The 20830-nt window shown below is 36.3% G+C and overlaps 1 protein-coding gene across 1 annotated transcript in view; it reads right to left on the bottom strand.

Moving 5' to 3' along the window:
* The window catches only part of BANK1 (B cell scaffold protein with ankyrin repeats 1), a gene marked incomplete at both ends in the record, with an annotated part of 116554 nt that overhangs the window by 80644 nt on the left and 15080 nt on the right, over positions 1-20830 (bottom strand). Inside the window, 4 exons of the mRNA XM_084263253.1 lie at positions 3269-3389; positions 10025-10167; positions 11746-11884; positions 12966-13114. Coding sequence (XP_084119379.1) covers positions 3269-3389; positions 10025-10167; positions 11746-11884; positions 12966-13114 — 552 coding nt within the window. The remainder of the gene's footprint in view (positions 1-3268; positions 3390-10024; positions 10168-11745; positions 11885-12965; positions 13115-20830) is intronic.

The raw sequence follows: 20830 nt of genomic DNA, 5'->3' as shown, positions 1-20830 counted from the left end.
ATTGAAGAATGAACCAAAGTTGTACCAGCTGAGAGGATTATTCAGACATTTGCAACAGATGCATTGAAAGCAAGATGGTATCAGAATTGACCTTTTGCATCTTTGCCATCTATCTTGACTTTTATAAGCCTAGACACTGACCTCTCACAAATACTGCATTCATCATACTAAAAAAATAAATTGTTAAACAGCCATTCTGGAGAGAGGAATGGTTCTTGAAAAACTGTGTAATCAAACATGCATCTCATCATGTCTTGATCCAAACCATTGTTAATATATAAAAGCATCACATTGCATTTTTCTTTGATTACATCACCTGCATTTTTCCCATTAGATTTTGTATTTAATTTTACACTCCTAAGATTTTAATCACACAGCTGTATCCTATGTGAGAAGTTGAACCATGCAATTCATTAATTATCCAGTAAAAATAAATAATGAGTTCATCATTATTTGTTCACCTGAGTTCATACTGAGAACTTCTAAGTACAGCAATATATCAGATGTGCTAGCTATAAAGTTAAAATAGAGCATCAAGGTAAAAACAGACAGAAAAAGGTTTCTCTTTTCTATGCCTCATGCTGCAAGATTGACCCCCTGCAGTCATACCAATGACTGCAGCTGTGAAACAGTCTCCAAAGGATACAGTTTAAGATTTCAACTTCTTTTAGTGTTCAGTTGAAAGGAGTGCATCTTTACTTAGGAAGCATCTAGCTTTGGGTAAAGGTATTATTAAGTTATTACATCCAGACTGGAAAGCCAGAATATTAAGTACAGTCCGTTTTTGGAGAAAAACTAGATATTCATTCAAAGCTTTATGAGTTAAGCATTTGATACCAAGTCTAATCAGAGGCTCTCTTTATTGAGTTCAACAGGCTTTGAAGTTTTTAGAAGCAAAGTTTGGAAGTGAGTAGGAATCCTACAGAATCACCAAGAACATAAAAGTATTTCTGACTTATTGTCTCTACTTCAACTAAGTATCTTCGAATGAAAAGTGTCTGTGCCCCTTGGAAAGAGACAGTTGGACTTCTGGCACATTAGCCTATTCTGACGACTAGGGAAAAGCAGCACATGCAGGAATTATGAAATCGGGCCAGATTCATATGCCTGTTCAGAGATACAAGAATAACTCCCCTTAATGCTAAAGAGCTTTTTTTTTTTGTCTGATAGCTTCATTTCCTTCCCAAAAGTACTTAATTATTTTTCATTCTCTGGCTTTTTCTCTTTGGGAGAAAAAATGGTGCATGGAATAAAATTCTCTAGAAGTGACTGAACGACTAGATGCTGGTCCTCTCTTAGACCTGATGCATCTAATGCCTGTTTGGAATGCTCTCATAGGCAGCCAAAGACATGGGTTTACATACCTTTCAGGCAGAAGGGGGCTCAGAGCCTAGGCTTCTCACGCTCTGAGTGCTTTTAGTTCTGCAACATCTTTCTTTCATGAATAATCTAGATATCTAACTTCGGGTTTCTTATTGTGCTGTACATCAAACCAATTAATTTTAATATGGTGATTACTTGGCTCACACTCGCAACCTGTCAACTTGCTCTTGAGCCACACAGACCCTTTGGGGAGAGATTGCAGGTTGACAGGAATTACTCTCACTACTCAAAAATATACTGGTTACTAGAAGAGCAGAAAAATCTTTTGTTATCAAGACTCCGGTTTCAGGGCTGTGAAGATGATTAAGGGCCTGGAGCATCTCCCCTATGAGGAAAGGCTGAGTAAGTTGGGACTGTTCAGCCTTGAGAAGAGAAGACTAAAGGGGGACCTAATTAAAGTTTATAATTATCTGAAGCAGGGGATGCAGGGGGAATCAGCCAGCACCTTTTCAGTGGTCTGTGGAGACAGGACAAGGGGCAATGGCTGCAAGTTGGAACATAGGAAGTTCCGCACCAATATGTGGAAGAACTTTTTCACAGTGAGGGTGACAGAGCACTGGGACAGGCTGCCCAGGGAGGTGGTGGAGTCTCCTTCTCTGGAGATATTCAAGACCCGTCTGGACACCTATCTGAGTGATATGTCCTAGGGAGCTGCTTTGGCAGGGGGGTTGGACCTGATGATCTCTTGAGGTCCCTTCCAACCCCTACAACTCTGTGATTCTATGATATTGGGAATGACACTTCAATGTGTCCTATAAACCTTCATCCTGCAGTCTTGCACAGGAAATTGGCAAGGACAGGTACCTTACTTATTTACTTCCATTAACCTAGACTCACATGTAAACTCATTTTCAGAACACAAGTGGAATCATACTTGCCTAGGACATCATCAAAGAAGCCTTATAGTGAAGGAAAGGAAGCATGATAGTGATAGCAGTTACCTTCAAAATTTGCTATATTTGGTTATGAGAAATGTTATGTTGTACTTCATCACAGTGAGTTTATTTTTCTCTCAAAACCATAGTACACAAAATGACAAAACTCAAACATTTTTCTTTAGTATTTCAGAAGAGAAGCATTTTCTTGGCTTTTGTTTTTCCTCAAGAGTTTCTTAGCAAAGCCAAGATCTAACACACATCTGGAGCATCATCATAATGATGCTTTCAAAACACAAGCTCAATAATCACACTCTTGGTTTATTGCAAAGCAATTAAATCCTTAATAAGTGGTAATGAATTCGATCAGGACCCTCCATTTGGTACTAAACAGTAGCTTCTCTTGATACACTATTGAATTGTGCATATAGGATGTCTAATTTATAGACAATTCCTATTTTAACTCACCAGGATACTTTTTTTAAAAATGAAATTAAAATAATTATCTTTTGGCAAGAAGCAATGGAAACTATTAAGTGCACAAGTAGTAAAGCAAATGGAGAAGTTCTGTGCTGTTCTATGTTCAGAAGTCATCCATTCTCTTTGGCAAGAGAACCTTTCTGATTTTTCCTTTCATATCACCAAACTTGGAGAAATTGAAGTTTAAACTGCATTGCAGAAGAGCAATTAATGAAAAATATATAATGTACAGATATCTCCTCACATCTCTAATTGCCCATTTTCTCCATAAGTATAAATTTTATCAGCTGTAAACCTGTCAATTTGCAGTTAATCCAAAGTGGATCAAACATCCGGACAAGTTTAAATACATAGCACTGAGTCACAAAGTAATGATTTACAGAATTAATTTTTCCTGGCTATGTTGTCTTTATTGTAGACTTCTCCATTTCACTAGTTGCTTTAAATAATTAAAATTTGTCTTATTGATATTTACAAGTAATAACTATAGCATAAGTAATGAAAATCAATGCACAAAAGAAGTGACTCACTAGCTTGTTGATGGTGCTCTTCTTCACTTTGGAAAGGGATGAAATCATGAGTAGATATTTTGCTTTTCAATAACAAAGTCAAAACATTGTCCAGTTTCTCAACAGAAGAAAATTTAAAAGCCTGTTTAAAAGAAAAAAAATATTTAAAATAGTATTTTTAAAAGAAAGAAAAAAAATTAAAAATAGTACTTTTGTTGCATATGTAATTTTAACATTATACTCAGAATGCTGGTGAATCAGATTACTCAAACAGTTCTATTATAAACTCACTCTTAGCATAGCTTCTGAAAACCACAGAAGAGATATTCTAATACAGAAGAACCATAACATGATCTAATTGAAGAAAAACAGGTATTATAATCCATGAATTTCAGTAACAGCTTAAAACTTCAGGATGAAGGATAAGGACAGGAAGATTTATGCTTATCAACTCTCAATTTAGCTATGACAACCCAGTGTAATAGCCAGGAACTATTCTGACAGACACATGGTGCCAATAAATCCAAGGTCTTACTACAGCAGTAATTCAGGATGAGTCTGAAGAGTACCGTGTCTCTCTGTTACCCAAAGCCTTTACACGAAGGCTGCATACCTGTTAGGTAGGAAAGGGCTTCGGTTCCATCAGCCAAGGCATAGCATTGCTTATAGGTTAAGAAACCAATAGCAACCAGTTAAATTATCTTCCTACTAAATAGAGTCTGGAGTCTAGGGAAATTTTCACTGACAGCCATGGGATTTTTTTTTGATCACCTGTTTCTGCACAGGAGGCAGACATCTATTTCTAGTGACTCTCAAGGTAGTCACAATTAAGTGTTGCTTTGCTTGGTGTGACAAGAGAAGCACAACAGCAGAGGTCTGAACAGTAAGGACATACCAGACTACGGAGCTAGTCTAGTCTGCACTGTACTGGGCACCAAAAAGAGCTCAGCCATAGCAGAGAAGCTCTCAGGATAAGTTGTTTTACTCTGCTCGGTTGCCCTGCATTAAAGTTAGCCTTCTGCAGCTGACCTCTTTTTCTGGTCAAGACAATTCTGGGATCACTAACTGGGAATATCTGCAGACACACTTAGTATATAAACTTAAAAAAAATCCTCTGACCAACACGGTGAAAAGGACAGAGTGATCTACTAATGGAACACGAAGCTAAATTCCCAAGGCTGGTCTAAGTAAGTAAATAAGTGTGATGTGACTGGAAAACGTAGAGAGGACAGGCACGAGAATTCCTAAGGAATGACACAGAATTTGGAGTCAAGTCTCTGCAGGTAAAGAGCTACCAGTAATAACATATGTTTGGGGGTTTTTCCCCATTGTTAACTATATGGAAATGTTAATATTGACTACGATGCATACAAAACATTCTACGTAGTGACTTGTGAACTATTTCTTTCCATAATTCACCTTTTCTGTACTATCACATTACATTTTCTATATTTTTTATTCAATAATTATGAATCTTTAGGCCCCAATAATCAAAGCAATAAGCAGTAAAAAAACCCAAGCCCTCAAAACTCCTCTAAGAAAAAAACCACATCTTTAAGGCTTATTCTAGAATAAAGACCTAACCTTATTAATGGATTCACAGCTTGAATTGAGAAAAAAACCCTCCTTATTAATACAAAAAACCACAGCATATTTAAAAATTATGAAAAGGAATACTACTACTATCCAGATAGGACACCACACTATTCTTTCTTCTTCCAAGGAGGTCTTAGATATGTTATTGGTACTACCTTAGGAAAGCTCAATCTAGAGTAGGATAAAAATAAATAATAATACAAGAACTGGCTCAGATGAGTGGAGTGTACCTTGTCCCTTGTATTTTGGCAAAAAAATCTGTGAGATGAGTACTTGTAAAGTTCATAGCTTTTTTACTTTGCAATCAGACAACCAAATTTACACAGGCTAAGACAATATTTCACAACCTGAGATGGAGCAAGTTCTTGAAATCAGAGTGCATAACTTCAGCAACCTGCAGCAAAATTTTCAAGGCCATAAACAATTGCATGGCTTAAGCTCAGTTTTTACAAGCTGCCGAGACAAAAGGTAGACTGCCTGATCTCCCAAAGGGAGCAGATTAAGTTTCTCATGTTTTAATAGGACTGACTTCTGATGACCAGCCTATCCATTTCTATAATTTCCAAGTCAGGCTCTTCCTATGCAGTTATCAGTTTAATTTGCTTTAAAGTTTTCCACCTCAATTTTTTTCCTCTTATTCCAGGAAAGGATCAAAAAATTATTTAACAAGCTCTCTTTACTAAACTGTAATGAATAGCTTTGTTCTGCTACTTCACGACATATAGTAGGAAAATCTAGTTTAGTCATTGTTTAAAAAAGTCTACATTAACGGCTTATCTCACATACAGGAGGGCCTATTCCAATACAAATGTGAAGATAACAGCAGAAACAACAGCAAAACAGAACTAGCCATAGCACAACTCAGCAAAATCCAGCTCCATACTAATATAAAAGTCACCTCCCTAACAAAGAATTTAGTTTAGACTTGACTTTGCTGTCCATTCCTTATCCAAAGCAATCACAGACTCGAAGTATACTGCATTTACATATTTTTATATAGCCTACACCAGTCTCCATAGGACCATGAAATCTTCAAGAAATCCCACCACCACACCTAAAATTCATGCTGAAGCTTCACCGTAGCAAACAGCAGTAGAACAGTGTTTAAAGTCAAGCACACTTCAAGGGAACACTAAGCCAGACAGGAGTTTGAGAAAGCCCACATTGTAACTAAATAAAGATTTAAAACACAACAGGACAAAAAAGTAAAAGCACTAGTTCCTCCCTGTGTAACTGTAGGTAAGTTCTTCTTTCCAGGAGCTGCACAGAATTAAGATAGTGAGTTTGTATGCAATTCTTCCTACACTCTCAGAAGCACAGCCAGCTGCTTTCTACTCCACTCTTCGGTCTTATCCTCCTGCAAGTGCTACCACTTGCCTCAAAAGTCATCACCAACAGCTTGTCCTTGCTCAGTACTGCCTCCCCAGGTGTAGGCAGTATCTCCATTCCCTCACCCACTTTTCAGAGCAATAGGACGCAGTTGTGAGCAGCAGAGAAGCCCCAAGCACTGACCATCACACCTGAGCTTCTAAAACATTTCTGAAAAAGGGAAAAGATTAAGCACATATTTTGCTGCTTTGGTGAATGAGATGACCTACATTCTTTAATAACTGCTAACAAAGTCCTGAAAATGTGTGCCATTGAAACACAGCATACACAGCCTGTAAATTAACATATTTCTTTCTGGCTTTAGCAGTAGTAACAGGGTTACATTTACATAAAGATGAACTTCTTCAGTAGTTCTTACATACCAGACACTATTTTATATGCACTTCAAATTCTAGATTATTTCTGCCAAAAAGAATCACTTAGGCATTTCTGACAATTTTAGTCTAAGATAGAATATGGAAAGATTTCATACTTAGAAAAAAAGAAAGAAATATTTTAAAATAACAGCTGCTGACGTGGCTTAGAAGACTGAAATATTAAGAACAGTTTCAAAGGAAGTATCTCTAGGGATCAGGTAAAGGTGCATACATAATATCACCACATAAATCATATAGCTTTTTCTTAGAAGTTTTCATTGAAAAGGCTGCACTTTATTTTCATTCTTCTTTTTCAATATACACTGTAACTGGAATCCTATTTGATGACTATGATAAAAACATCCTTTAAGATACCACATCTTTCAGAATCATAGGAGTATTATTCAACCAAAGTTTGTCCTAAAGTTTTCCTGAATCTCTGTAGATATTCTAAGTCACTCAAACTAACGTCAACCTATCAATGTCTGTAATAAGCATATGACCATAGTTTTAATTTTTTTGAAAAACTAAGAGATCACTAAATAATGGAATCAATAGTTGCATTTGGTAGAAAGTCTGAGAGAAAAATCAATGCCCCATGTAAATCTAGCATTCTGATGAAATGAGACATTGATGAAAAGTAAAAACTGAAATATGAGAAAGTTTAATTATGAATTATAAGAACCTGAGAATCAGACTGTACACTAGGTTACTGTAAGAACAAAAATTCCCTAAGAGAGTTTCTTTAATGAAGAATTACATGAAAGTGAGAACACAAAAATTTCATGGCCTTTAGCCAACATCCACCCTAATATATTCTGATAGGAAGTTCGTTCAGCAGTGTGGTTCAGTTACTATGATCCCAAATCTTCCTACTTTACTATAAAGTTTTGGGATTTTTTTCTTTTGAAATTAATGCAAAGAACCTTATTTCATTTTTTACTCTATCTTATATTTTAAGATATTTATTTGGTTGTTTAAAATATCTTCCTAACATTGGCAAACGCTTTTTAAATTCAGACAAATTTGTAACATAGAAATTACAATCTATTAGATACAGCAAAGAATTTAATCCAAAAACCTGATTTGAGGACCATGTTTAATCTAAAATATCACTAGTGTTAATCTTTAATTTCTCTCTTAAAAAAAAAGTACCATATTTGGTTGGTGGCCCTCTAATGTGTTTGAATTGACCTGACCATCAGTAAAAGGAATGGATAGCTGTAAACCTATTTGTTAGGTTTGGTTTCTCTGTTTGGCTTTATTGGGGGACAAAGTGGAGATGGGGACAATAATCTCAATGACGGCCATCTCAAAGAGACCAACACACAAGACAATCAAAGTACTTTACCAATATATTATGACTTTGGTACACGTTACTGTAGCCATTTACTTTCCTCACAGAATTTTAACACAGAGATTTCTCAGATTGCAAGCACTTGTGAAAATCTTGAATTTTTCTTTGAACTACAGAGTGATATTGATTTGATCAATAGTCGCTGTAAATTTTTTTGCTTTATTTTTGCTTTGTTTTCCATTGTGTTTGATTGCTACTTTGCATAGATTAATGACTGTTGCCTCGGCATACTTTTGCAAATAAGATGACTGTCTCAAAGACTTTAATTATCCTGGTTAAATAAAAGTTACTACTACTCCTGCTACTTGATGGGAATTCTAATAAGCGTTGTCTGGTTTTCCTTGTGTGAACATATTTTTAAAATCAAGTTAAATCATGTTCTGTAAATTGCATCTCTATGATGCATCTTACTGTCATTAAATCAGGTTTACATGAGAGCTTAAACTATTTAAATAGTTTGAGGAAATAGTTTAGCCACCTCGCTAGCATACCTTACTCCATGGTCTAGCAGGTACCATTAAATATGATGACAAATGTTTCAACACATGTGTACACTTACAAAAGAATTACCATTACTACACTTTCCCACAGAGCAGTAGCAATATTGTGTGGATTGTAAAACTCATCTGAATTATAAAAAATTTCTTGGCATTAATTTTTCAGTTGCTAAAGCAATAAAATTAAGAGCAGGCAAACAGAGTCTCCTCATTTAAACCCTTGCTTATTACTGAAATGAGTAAAGTTGAGGGAATTGTTAAACATATCTGATAGTCATAACACTTCAGCAGTATTTACTGGTGTGCACTACTGCTCTGCACAGAATTCTTTTTGCATTTGAATATAATTTGAATGGCACATGTCTAACTAAAGGTTAGTCATGGTGGTTAAATGAAGGGTCAAACTCATGAATAACACAAATATTTCTCCAGTGGAAATACCAGGTATGGTGTAGGTATCTAGGTTAGTTAATTACAATTTTTTTTAATCATTATGACACAGTCCTTAGGCATAAAATTTTAAATGAAACCTGTTAGAAGCTTACTTCAATGGCCTTAAAAATACAGGCTAAAGAATGATGGATACTATAAAGATTTTAAGAACACACTTGCACTTCAAGTTGCACTATTTTTCTTGTCCAACAGCTTGTTTTCTTAGAATAGAAGTGACTTGTACTTGGAAGGAATCTACTCCCATTCTTAATAGAATGCTAATAATGCAATACATCATTTTTTATTAATCCTTTCGTTATGAGTGTAATGCCTTAGGTGGTAGATAAGGTAGATTTGTCACAGGAAAATAAGACTGTCTGCACTGGAAACAAAGACTATTATTTTTGTTCTGGCTTTGCAATTACAATACAGACATCATGACAAGTCTGCTTGGCCTACCCACCATTCAACAAATGACACCTGAGATTCCATCCTTTCTTGATAGATACCTTATTATTATTTTGTCTGTGCCACTGAAAAAGGACATGCTGCAAAGCACTGCAGTCTGTTGTGCTGATTTGAGAGCCAGCTCAAAACCTGAATTCTTCTAAATATATGCAAAGAATCTGCATGGCAACCAGCAAACCACATGAATGATAATTCAGCAGCTGTAAATGGACTCTATATGAATAACAACTTACTATCTTCCATACAAGCCATACCAGAAAAATTCTGTTTGCTGGTGAATGAATAATAATACTCCAAAACCAACATGACTTCAGGTTACTTGCCTCTGTTGGTTTTAGACCCTACTGAAAAGAACACTTTCAATAGAGAGGGACATTGGTATTGTTTACTATTATTTTCATCCTCTGTAATGCATGATGTTATTCGTTGGGTATGTACAGCACAATGGGTGTTTATATCATTCTAAATAAAAACAAAAAAAGAATAAGTTTGTTTTCACTTGCCTGACTTGCTTCTAACTAGACACCTCAAAGACAGGCCTCTGTAATCCTGAGCATATTATTGATCGATTACTCATTACAGTATAATCTAGAGAAGTCTTTACAGCACAGTGTATTGTGTCTTAGCTCATATTGACACTTCTAGTCTTTTTTTTTCTTTTAAAATGCAGAAGTCAACTTACCTGACAAGTGAAAGCTATTGGGTCAGCCACTTTCTTAAAAATGTGCTCAATGTCCTCCACCACAGAATAGTACTCAATCTGCGCTGTGGTCTTAATGACTCCCTCACAGTAGACATTTACACATACAGGGCCAGCAGGAAAATCTTATAAAACACAAATCAGAACAGTAGCTGAAAATATTTTACAATCCAAGACCAAAGGTCTTCAGTAATGAGTAAAAGAACAAAAAATTTCACAGTAAATGCAGTCGATGAACTGGATTTGCATTTCACAGATGATTCAGTGCAACCAGTTTTTTATCCAGGTCTTTCACTCTATCATTAACAAGCTGACAAAAGAAAATAGAGATCTGTAAATCTGTATAAAACAAAGCTATCGTATTGCTTCACATTAGAAAGGAGATGAAAACAGCATGCTTCAAATTTCTAGCTTCCCTTTGATAGACTGATGACCTATAATCAACTTCTTTATGCCTACAAATTAAGGAAAAGTTCATTTATTACAAATAGTCAAATTGCTATTCATCTTTTGAAACATTTTTCTTAATTGCAAAAAGGTTCTCAAAATTGGATTTGAACTAGGCTGCTGAAATTGCAGTATAATTACTTCCATTCCAGTTGTTTACCTAGCAAAGGCAAAGGAAAGAGGCATTTGTACAGTCTGTTACTTAAGAATTGCTTGCTCTGTGTATGCAGCATGAGCCCTCTTTATGAGCACATTTTATAATTCATTAGTATTCATTGTGCCAGGCATCCTGCTGTACCATACCAGCACTAGCATGGTTTTCTTAAAAGTCTTAACTCTGCCCCATAAGAGTGATAAAAATGGGTAATCCTGAGAATGGAGAAAAGTGATAGAGCCAAAGAAATCAAATGAATCCTAAATCACCTTAAATGGCTTAAATGGAAACTGCCCAAATGCTTCCCCCCACCAATTTTTTCTTGCAACATCAGATCAGCAGGACCCTTATTAATAAAGGGCAATCCCAAATGTCCAACACTCACACACACTCTCTCATTCTCTTTCCACCTATATATTTCTTCTTATCTATGTTGCATTTCAAGGGTATTAAAATAAAATATTATATAAGCTCTTTTGATAATTCACAGCATGCAATGCAGTAGTGAGCATGACAAATTTTTTAATTCTTAACTCACATGAGGTCAGTGGTGGTATGTGTAGCCCTTAAATTTGCACAGATCTCCTGAGTGAACTGTTGTTAACTAGTTGACACTGTAGGGAACTAGTTATCGATGGAGCAGTTGAAAAAATTATTAGAAACCAGGAGAGCTGAGTAATACAGAAAAATAGTATGGACATGAACAAAGAAAAGAAATTATTTCCTGTGTCACCAAGAATTATAGAGAGGAGCAAAACCAAATTTACTGCATTAAACATAAAATGAAACGTTTTAGTAATAGAGTAATAAGAAAAAACTATTAGCTTTACATTTTATGGCAGTAATTTTGAAGAATGTTAATCAGTGACTAATCAACAACATTTTAAGACTGCCACCTGCCATTTCATGACAAACAACCTAATAGAATCTATTTTCCCATAAATCACAAGGCCTTGCTACTCACATTATTAATAAATGTTCTGTGTGCAAAACCCATGTACAGGAAACACCTACAAATAGTGGGAAGTGAAACTACTTAACAGAAACAATGAAGGGAGTCCAAAATTTTCTGTTTACTTAAGGGTAAAGAATGCTTTCTTACCTAAAGCTTTCATGTACTTGACCTTCTTATTCCAAGAGGCTGGCTGTGTCCTAATTTGTTGATTATCTGCTATGAATTCAATTTCTAAAGTTTCATCATCTATTTCATCTTTCAACAAAATGAATATTTCACCAGGGTTCTATAAAATTAAAGCATGTTCCCATTAGTCCTTCAGAAAATTATACTGAAAATGCAAAATGCAAATAAAAACATAAGTTGGAAAGAAAATTCCTTTACCAACAGCTTCATACAAAAAAAAACCCAAAACACCAAAACATGACATCAGTGTTATCCTTTAGTGCAATACTGACATAAATGACACAGTTAATGTAATACCTAACAATATTTTAATACAGTATCTTAAATGCATATGTAGGTGAATTGTTACATTTACATGTTCTACTTTATAGTCTGGAAGAGTGATATTCAGCCTAAGACAACCAGGAAATACTTTAGACTAATCGTTTAAACTCCTAGAGTGAACTGACAGTCAAGTAAGAAAGAAGCAGCAGGTAATGTGAGACAATACCTCTCTTCTGCCTTCTGAACCAGTGGGACAGTTACTTCCTTAGAACTGTACTGATCTCACCATTCAAATAATTTAAGTCATCTTTAAAGGATAGATATCGAGCAAAATATGGGACATTCCATGTACGCTGCAACCTCCATATCTGACCATGGCCATTTACTTGTATAACAGAATGCAGTGATATTATACATCCTTTGTTTACATTTTCCTCTGTTTTCCTCTAAGTAGCTCTGATTAAAAACAAACACATAAGAACACCTGTGTCCATAGGATATGCATGAAGATATGTATATATAAATATTTCTGATCAGACAAGGCATATGCTCACATAAGCACTTTTTGTGTAACCCAGTATGGGCACATATGCATATACCTACACACCCATCATGGATTCTTGTCAAAAGACACTCCATAAGCTCCTTCTGATCTACAATGTCCGCATGACTGTAATAATTGTACTAGAGATAAAATCTCTCAGAAGCAGTCTGAAAACTATTTTATTTGCTAATCTTTTGGCTGCAGTGTGGCTATTACACAAAATAAAACCCTTTTTAGTCTTGATGCACTCTCTTTTTGCGCTCTCACATCCTATTTTTTTTTTTTCCAACACTGTTGTAGTGTGAATGGATTGCATCAGCAATACAAGAACATTGACCATTATCCCAAAGATTTAAGCATCCAAAAACCTTACCTCACAGGATATTCTTCCCGGAAGCACCAATATCGATGGCTCGTTAGTATCTAATGTTTCAGAAGGTACCTCTGCTTTAAAACTGAGGTCTGTCATTTCTGATGCTCCCCTGACATCTGACAAGTGAACATCAGAGCTAGGCTGGTGATCTGAAATAAATAATGTGGAACAAGGACATTGTTAATAATCCTAGATCAACAAACATGGCAATGTGGTTTCCAACATATTACTCATATAGCACTAGGAGTCACATTAAGGGTACTGCATGAAAGACTGGCAAAATTCCTTTTCAGGTAAAAGTGCTGAGGCTTCCCCCTCTGATAAAGACCTTGCTTCTGAAGTTCTGCTCCTGCAGCCTTTAATTATATGAACAGGCTTTGCTCATAAGATACTTCTTAGTAGAATTAAAAGTGACATAGCCTATTTGTTGTGACCAATGAGGCCATGGAGATCAGCCAGTTTTGTAGTTTCAAAAGAATAAACTTCTATACATTGGGATAAACTGGGATTTTTACCACTCTTGTGTTCTGTATATGTAAACAAGGACATGCTAGACATTTATAACATCAGCCCAACCAGTCTACAGGAAGAATTTATATGACAGTGACACTTGTGACCAGGTAACTACGACAGCAGATACAGACTCCCTTGACACAGACTCCATAGCCTTTGTCTTCCTTCAGGGACAAAAGGATGGACTGACTACATGTATTTTGTGTAGGATATTCTGGGTTTGGAAACACTACACCAGTGATGCAGATAACTTACAACCAGGTTCTTTTTTGTTTTTCTGTACTGGTAAAGGCCCAAGAACCAGAGTGAAACCTTCACCAAATCACAGAATTCTCATAAGAATATCTAAAAGTCCTGACAAGTGCATCTGCAGAGCTCTGACTAAGCCTGTGTTTTAGAAAACCATTCATCACACCTGCTACCTCTCAGCTGTATCATTACTACTCCTTTCCAGACGTTCTATTACCCTATACAAAATGCTCTTGCCACCCATCTCAAAGGGCTGTAGCAGCTCTTCATCACATGGGATTACCCAACATATTGCAGCCACCTAGTTAGATTAATGGTATCATTCTAAGCAGCTCAGAGTTAAAAAAACTTGACTGGTGGTGAGAAAATATCCTGAGAGACATCAACAGTATCTTGTATTACTGTAAATTATGGAACACTCACAGTCAATTACATTCAAGGCCAGAAATAACTTTTCAGGCACATCTTTTCCTCTTAAATGGATATTAATATAAATTAGTGATGGGCAGAATACAGAACAGTAGCAATTTGGCTTAGCTCAAAAAAGTACCACAGCCATTTTGAGTTTTTTCCAAAAGTGCCCAAGTAACTGAGGTACACAAACCACATGCTGCTAAGTGGCACAGAACTCTTTCCATTCAGCATCAGCACTGGTAATTTACAATTAGTTTTCTCACTTCTTGGTTGCCTTTATTTCCCCCATATGTACTAGTTTATCCAATACAGATTGTTCTCTTTCCATATCAACCTCACCTCACTTAAGAAGGTATAGATTCTGTAAACTACTTCTATAATAAATGTACCTGATAAGTGAAGTTATGCTGGGGAATGTAGTACAGAAACTTGAGCATGCTATGTCTGATAATTATTTTTTTTAGCAATGCCCTTTGACTTTAAGAGTTCTCAGAAAAAGGAAAGAAAAAAGAAAAATCTTTTGTTGAAGAAACGAAAGGTTCTTTGAACATCTAAGGTTGGTGAGTTCAGTGTTTATCACAGGAAGTAAAATCTCCCAGGCCGATTCCTGTTTATATTCTCATGCCTTAAGGTAAACTAATTCTGAATTTAAGCTGTGAATTCAGTGTACACAGGTAAAATTATGCTGAACCTATGTGTAGGCACACTTTACCGGATTGAAATAGGTTTAATTTGATTTATTTTGAAAGTTACATAGGCTACACTGAATAAAGGCTATTTTGATTCTGAATGAGAATTCACTCAGTTCAATGCAGTTGAACTAATCCAGTTCAAAAAGTAAGTACATTAATTTCTCTGATTATCACTGTGAAGATTAGACTTTATTTAGCACCGTTCTTCTGATAAAGGAAGGCAAGAACCCTTGCTGAGGAAAACAGGGCTGCAGTATGCCCAGAGCACACACTCTGGGAATATTATGTATTCATATTTTAAATCAATTATAAATCTTGTACTTAAGTACATAGAATTTCCTTCAGAAGACAACTCATTTGAGGTGCATGCTGCTTCTTATTTTTTTTTCTTTAGGTAAAGAAGTCTTGCAAAGACAAGAAACATAAGACTGACAAAATGAAGGGACTGAGTAACAAATTCAGTAAGCACTGAATTCTCAGATGTCAGCTTTCTGTCAGTGATCATTCTTCAAGGATCATGTGGATGCATTCTAATCTATGTGAAGTTCACGACAGCTTTATTTCTACAGTCTACACTCTACTTATCAAAGATGACAGTAGCTCCTTCCACATTTTCATGTCCACAATAAAGCGTCTATTGAGTTAATTGGTAGTGCTAACAAGTTGGTTTAAATTAGGATGTTTTCTTCCCACGTTAAATTGAATTGTGTTATTTTTATTATGCCCAATGACATATAGCTACACTCTCAGGACTTAGATGAGACAGGATTTGGATTGTATGGTTTAGATAAATTGAAGAAATCTAGCTTTTACATAAAAGACTTGGATAGTTAAGTGAATGAGGAATTCTCCTCCCAACTGTGAAAGCGGATAGCCATTTATTAGCTAAAAGCCATCAAGCACCACCTCTTTCACTAAATGTCAGGTCTGCCTGACAGTCAATCAAAGCCATGTAAAGCAGTCCAAGAATAACAGGAATCATAGTGTCACTCAAATATTTAATGATGAAACTTCAGAGCCAAAACCTCCAGTACTCAGATTACTACCAGCTTTTGCACACTCTCTGTCCTAAAATGTGGAATATGAACCAATCATGTGAGGTGTCACTTGTAAATTCTGAACAAGTAATACATGAGATTGAACAAGCCTTGGCTTGGAGGCTTTAACTAAAATAATGTAGCTCATAAGGATTTAATTCTACAGTCATAAGATTCTATTAACACAAATGGAGGAATGTATTGGCAATACACATTGTTTAATGTGGTAAAGTGGGCAGAGGGTGTTACCTGATGTACAGATCTTTTGAATACATACATTTTGGAAATCTACATTGTTAATCTCCTTTACAGTTTTGCTTTTAAGCTGAAAGCAATGGCTAGGGAGCTCCACTAATTGCTAAGGCTTTCAGAAAAATGATCATTTAACAAGACTTAACAACTGTAGGTGAAGATTAACTTAAAAGAAACATAATAGGAACATCATTATAATGCTGAAATATCTAAGGGAGAGGATTTATTAAAGGGTTTTTTGTTGCTTGGTGAATGTGTTCTTTCAACATTTTATATAATGGTGACCTATCTGTGAGGTTCTTAAAATGTAGCAGTAATGATTAAAATAATGGGCAAATAAAACCAGACCCTTTCTTGTAGGATCGACATATAAGAAATTATTAACTATATTTAATGATGCTTAGACAGCAGTAGGAGACAGAAGCTAAAAAAAAAGGAAAATCTATGATAATCTTCTCTTCAGTATTCAGGGCAATTCTACTGAGCATCATCGTCTGTTATAGAGGGTAATGCTCCATTTCCATTTGGTTACTTTTGCTGGCTTACTTCTGATAAATATCTACTGCTGATAGTCGCATTGAAAGGGCTGATCTTAAGTTCATATTTAAATAATAAAATATTAGACACACATAGTGTAACAGTTATTCACTTAATTGGGCACAGTGCTGATGTTTTCAACTTTAATGTTCTCTCAATTCATGTAACTTCAATACATCAATTTGGCATATTTTATACAAAACCTTTAGGAAGGCATTATTGCTTTCAATTTAACATTTGTAACTGAATTCATGAAGTGACTTTGAAAATGTATTCCTTCGCATAAACTGAGAAATTTTAATGAAGCCTCTCTAGTCTCTTGTGGATTCAACAATCATTGCCTCACCATGGCTACTGAAAAACTTTCATGCCACAGCCAACCTCCCCCCCGCCCCAAATTCTAACTTTTTAAATACACTCTTTAGCTATCTGCAGTCTACATGAAAATTATAAATTGTCTCTGTCTTTGATTTCTTGTACTTGCTACATGTTTCAAGCCAACAATGTATGTGACAGATTTGGGGTATTAAAAATAGCAGAAAACATAAACTTATGAAAGATTTATGTGTTTTGTAAGGCTACTACCCATGGAATGAATCTCACAGCCACAATTTAGTTTGTTTTACAAAAACAAAATGCCTGCTAGCTTTACAAATTTTATTGCTTCCTCAAGTCTTGCTAAACCAATGCTAGCTGAAGAACTGAAACTGAATGACATTAAAAGTCCTCAATTGCCCCTAGATCACACAACATATAAGTGGATGAGGAATATGGGCAAGTCAGGTTAGGTAGATGACAGACAAGGAATGCAAAGGTAATTGAGCACAAGTGGCCAACTTGCCACATAAAAGCCAAGGCGTTCCAGCATCAAAAATGAAAATAAAGAGGATTACAGGGAAATGCACTTAGGCTTAATTCAGCACATCACTGAAGTGCATTACCCATGTAACATGGTAGGACCACTCCCCAGCACAATCTGAGGTAAAAGCAGAGGTGGTCCCATCAGAGTCTGTGAGGTATGATTGAAAAGCTGCTCTTGCATAAGCAACTTCCTTGCAATTCAAAACCAAAGTCAAACCTGTGAGTGCTCTGCAGAAACGTGGATGAAAGCAGAGCCATGCAGAAAAACCCAAAGTAACCTTTTGTAATGTGGAAAAATTGGGAAAAGAGACTTATGCACATCACAGTCTTCCTACAAACCACCCTAAGTTTATCATAGACATTTATGAAAGTTAATCCTCTTAAAGGATGGGCATTTGTAAATGCTGTATGAACTCAGCAGAGTGTGCAACTAAGTAGGATTACGAGGCAGCTTCTAAATACATCTATTGCTCTATAAATGACACAGGAAAGGCTGAGAGAAACATGGAAGCAGGAAACACCAAACTGGGTTTCATTCAATGTGCCTGTTTTCCTAAGCATGAACATGAGATTAATTCACTTTTACTGTAAGTCCTTTCTAAGATACGGTTTCAAAGCAAATCCCCTTTCCTGTTCTGCTGAAAAGTTTTCTTTTACTCATGGTGATACAGTCTAGGAATTAAAAGGTTTTTTTAAAAAAAAGTAACTATTGGATACATACCCAAACATATAAACATCTGACTTAAATCTTGATTTGTTTTCTACCATGTATAAATTCCAGACCGAGGTAAACATATTTATTATTTAATAAGCTTTAAATAATGTTTCTCTTTATGCTGAATCATCTACCTTTTGCCAATACATTGACAGTTATCTTTTTCTCAAAAGCATTCTCAGTCCCAGTTTCTCCTGAATGGTTGAGTTCTTTTATCAAAAACAGTAGCTTTGTGTGATTTGGCCTATTTTGCCCATGTCTCCAAAATGCTATTTATTTACAGTGAACAATTTTTCTTGCAAGCAACCATAAAATTGACAGTTCCTTTAAAAGCTGTGAAGAACAGTTTTTCCTTTTTTGAATATTTGGACTTGGTGTTTATGTCATCTTAGCAACCTATGGTGCTGCAATTTTCAGTCATGTTTATTTCTCTCCCATAACAGAGAAATGAACACACACACAACCCTCCACACTCACCCACACCCCACACCCCTCATCTACTTTTTTATGCATTACTATATGTGTGTAGGTAAAGACTGATTTGATTGCAAAGGTACATACCTACCTGTTCTTGTGTAATTGGATGTTTTTGTACACAACAATTCACCACCCTGATATTATTGTAGCCTAATAGAGTCATCATAAAAGCATCTAAACACAATACAAAAGTTATGTGAAGCCATATTGGATCTGATAGTAAAACCAAAAAAATCCGGCTTTCAGATAACTCAAAATAACTTCAAATAACTCCAAAAGAGCAAAAAGCAATTTACCATGAATTTATCAATAACCTTTAAGAAATAATTTGCATGAAACTGTAGGGGTTTGTTTATATATACACTTTCATATAATTTTGACTGTATATCCAGAGGCAATCTAAGGCTATGACAACTTGTTCCTAACAGGTCTGTTGCTGCAGCAGCAGCAGCACTAAGAACATGACCACTCTGCTGAGCTTTAGACATATAGCAAGACTGTCCCAAAGACTTTCTAAACTATCAGGCACACTGATTAGGCTGGAAATAATAACTACCTGCCTGAGGTCATTCAGGTACCCAGCAGAACTGTTGACGGCACCCAACCCTGTTAGTTCCAGTTTCTACATTCTGCGTACTTTCATCCTGCCTCTTCCCTGGGGACAAGCAAACTTAAGTCTGGCCTTCCTGTGTATACTGACAGTTCTCAGTTATTAAAGCCTAATGTTTTATTAAAAAACCCATTTATCCACTTCAGAGTTACTGGAGTTCTACCATAGTAAGAACATTTTGGTATTTTTATTCCATTTCTCTGTGGCATGAGCACACACGTATCAAATCTCTGTTTCAGTGAAGGATTCTATAGCACCAAACCACCCAAAATCTGCTTTTACAACCACAGAGGCAAGTTATCCTCCTGCTGTTGACTGCAGTTACTACTGAAGAAAAAACCACTGATAGCATGGGCATCCAGGGTTCTGAGCAGTGTGAAAAAATGGTCCTGCAACTTCCTTGTTATTCCAAAGGACTAGTGTCAGATGCCTAGTGGCCCTATCATTTCTAAACTACAACTGAAGCTTCTTATAACTGGCCTGGCAAAAACTGCACGCTGCGCTTGGACACAGAAGTGGCTTGTAGCTACATTCTGAATTACACAGCTAGAAGAGCATTTTAGAATCAAGACATTTTTCAGGGAAGCACATCTGACATGGAGGCCAAAAGCTCAGATTTCAAGCTGAATAGCAATTGAAGTTTTTACAGATATCACCCTCAAGTAACTACTAGTGAATAGCCAAACTTTCCCCCTTGGCCATGCTTGAAGTTATTCACTTGATAAAGAATATTCTATACAGTCATTAAAGTTCAAAAAAAACCATACATGGCAGGAAGGCCATGAAGTAAAGGACTGTTCAGCCTTGAGAAGAGAAGACTAAGGGGGGACCTAACTAAAGTTTATAATTATCTGAAGCAGGGGATGCAGGGGGAATCAGCCAGCCCCTTTTCAGTGGTCTGTGGAGACAGGACAAGGGGCAATGGCTGCAAGTTGGAGCACAGGAAGTTCCGCACCAACATGTGGTAGAACTTTTTCACAGTGAGGGTGACAGAGCCCTGGGACAGGCTGCCCAGGGAGGTGGTGGAGTCTCCATCTCTGGAGATATTCAAGACCCGCCTAGACGCCTATCTGAGTGATATGTCCTAGGGAGATGCTTTGGCAGGGGGGTTGGACCCGATGATCTCTTGAGGTCCTTTCCAACCCCTACAATTCTATGATTCTATGATTATGTTAAGTTTAACAACTGTATTGGAAGAGGCTGGGGAGAGAACTGGTAGCTGACATTCTCAGCCTTCACCCTACTCAAAGTACAGGATACTAATAGTATTCAAATGTTTACTGACACAACACAATACATTGTAAGTGACAGCATCCCTTAAATCAACCCGGATTCTGACTTCAGCAGCTCATTTACCAAACAGCACGTCTTTACCTGAGTAAGAAAGCAGAGCTCCAATACCTGTATGGGGCTCTTATCAATGTCTGGATGAAATTTATGATGCTGCTCTTGACCTGTACAGCTCTAAATTACAGCTGAATTACATGGGACCTGTCTATCTGAGAGAC

The sequence above is a fragment of the Gallinula chloropus genome (assembly GCF_964237585.1).
Source record: "Gallinula chloropus genome assembly, chromosome: 4".
Taxonomy (NCBI): Eukaryota; Metazoa; Chordata; class Aves; order Gruiformes; family Rallidae; genus Gallinula; species Gallinula chloropus.
The sequence above is the reverse complement of the archived record's forward strand: the minus strand, read 5'-3'. Positions and strand labels throughout refer to the sequence as shown.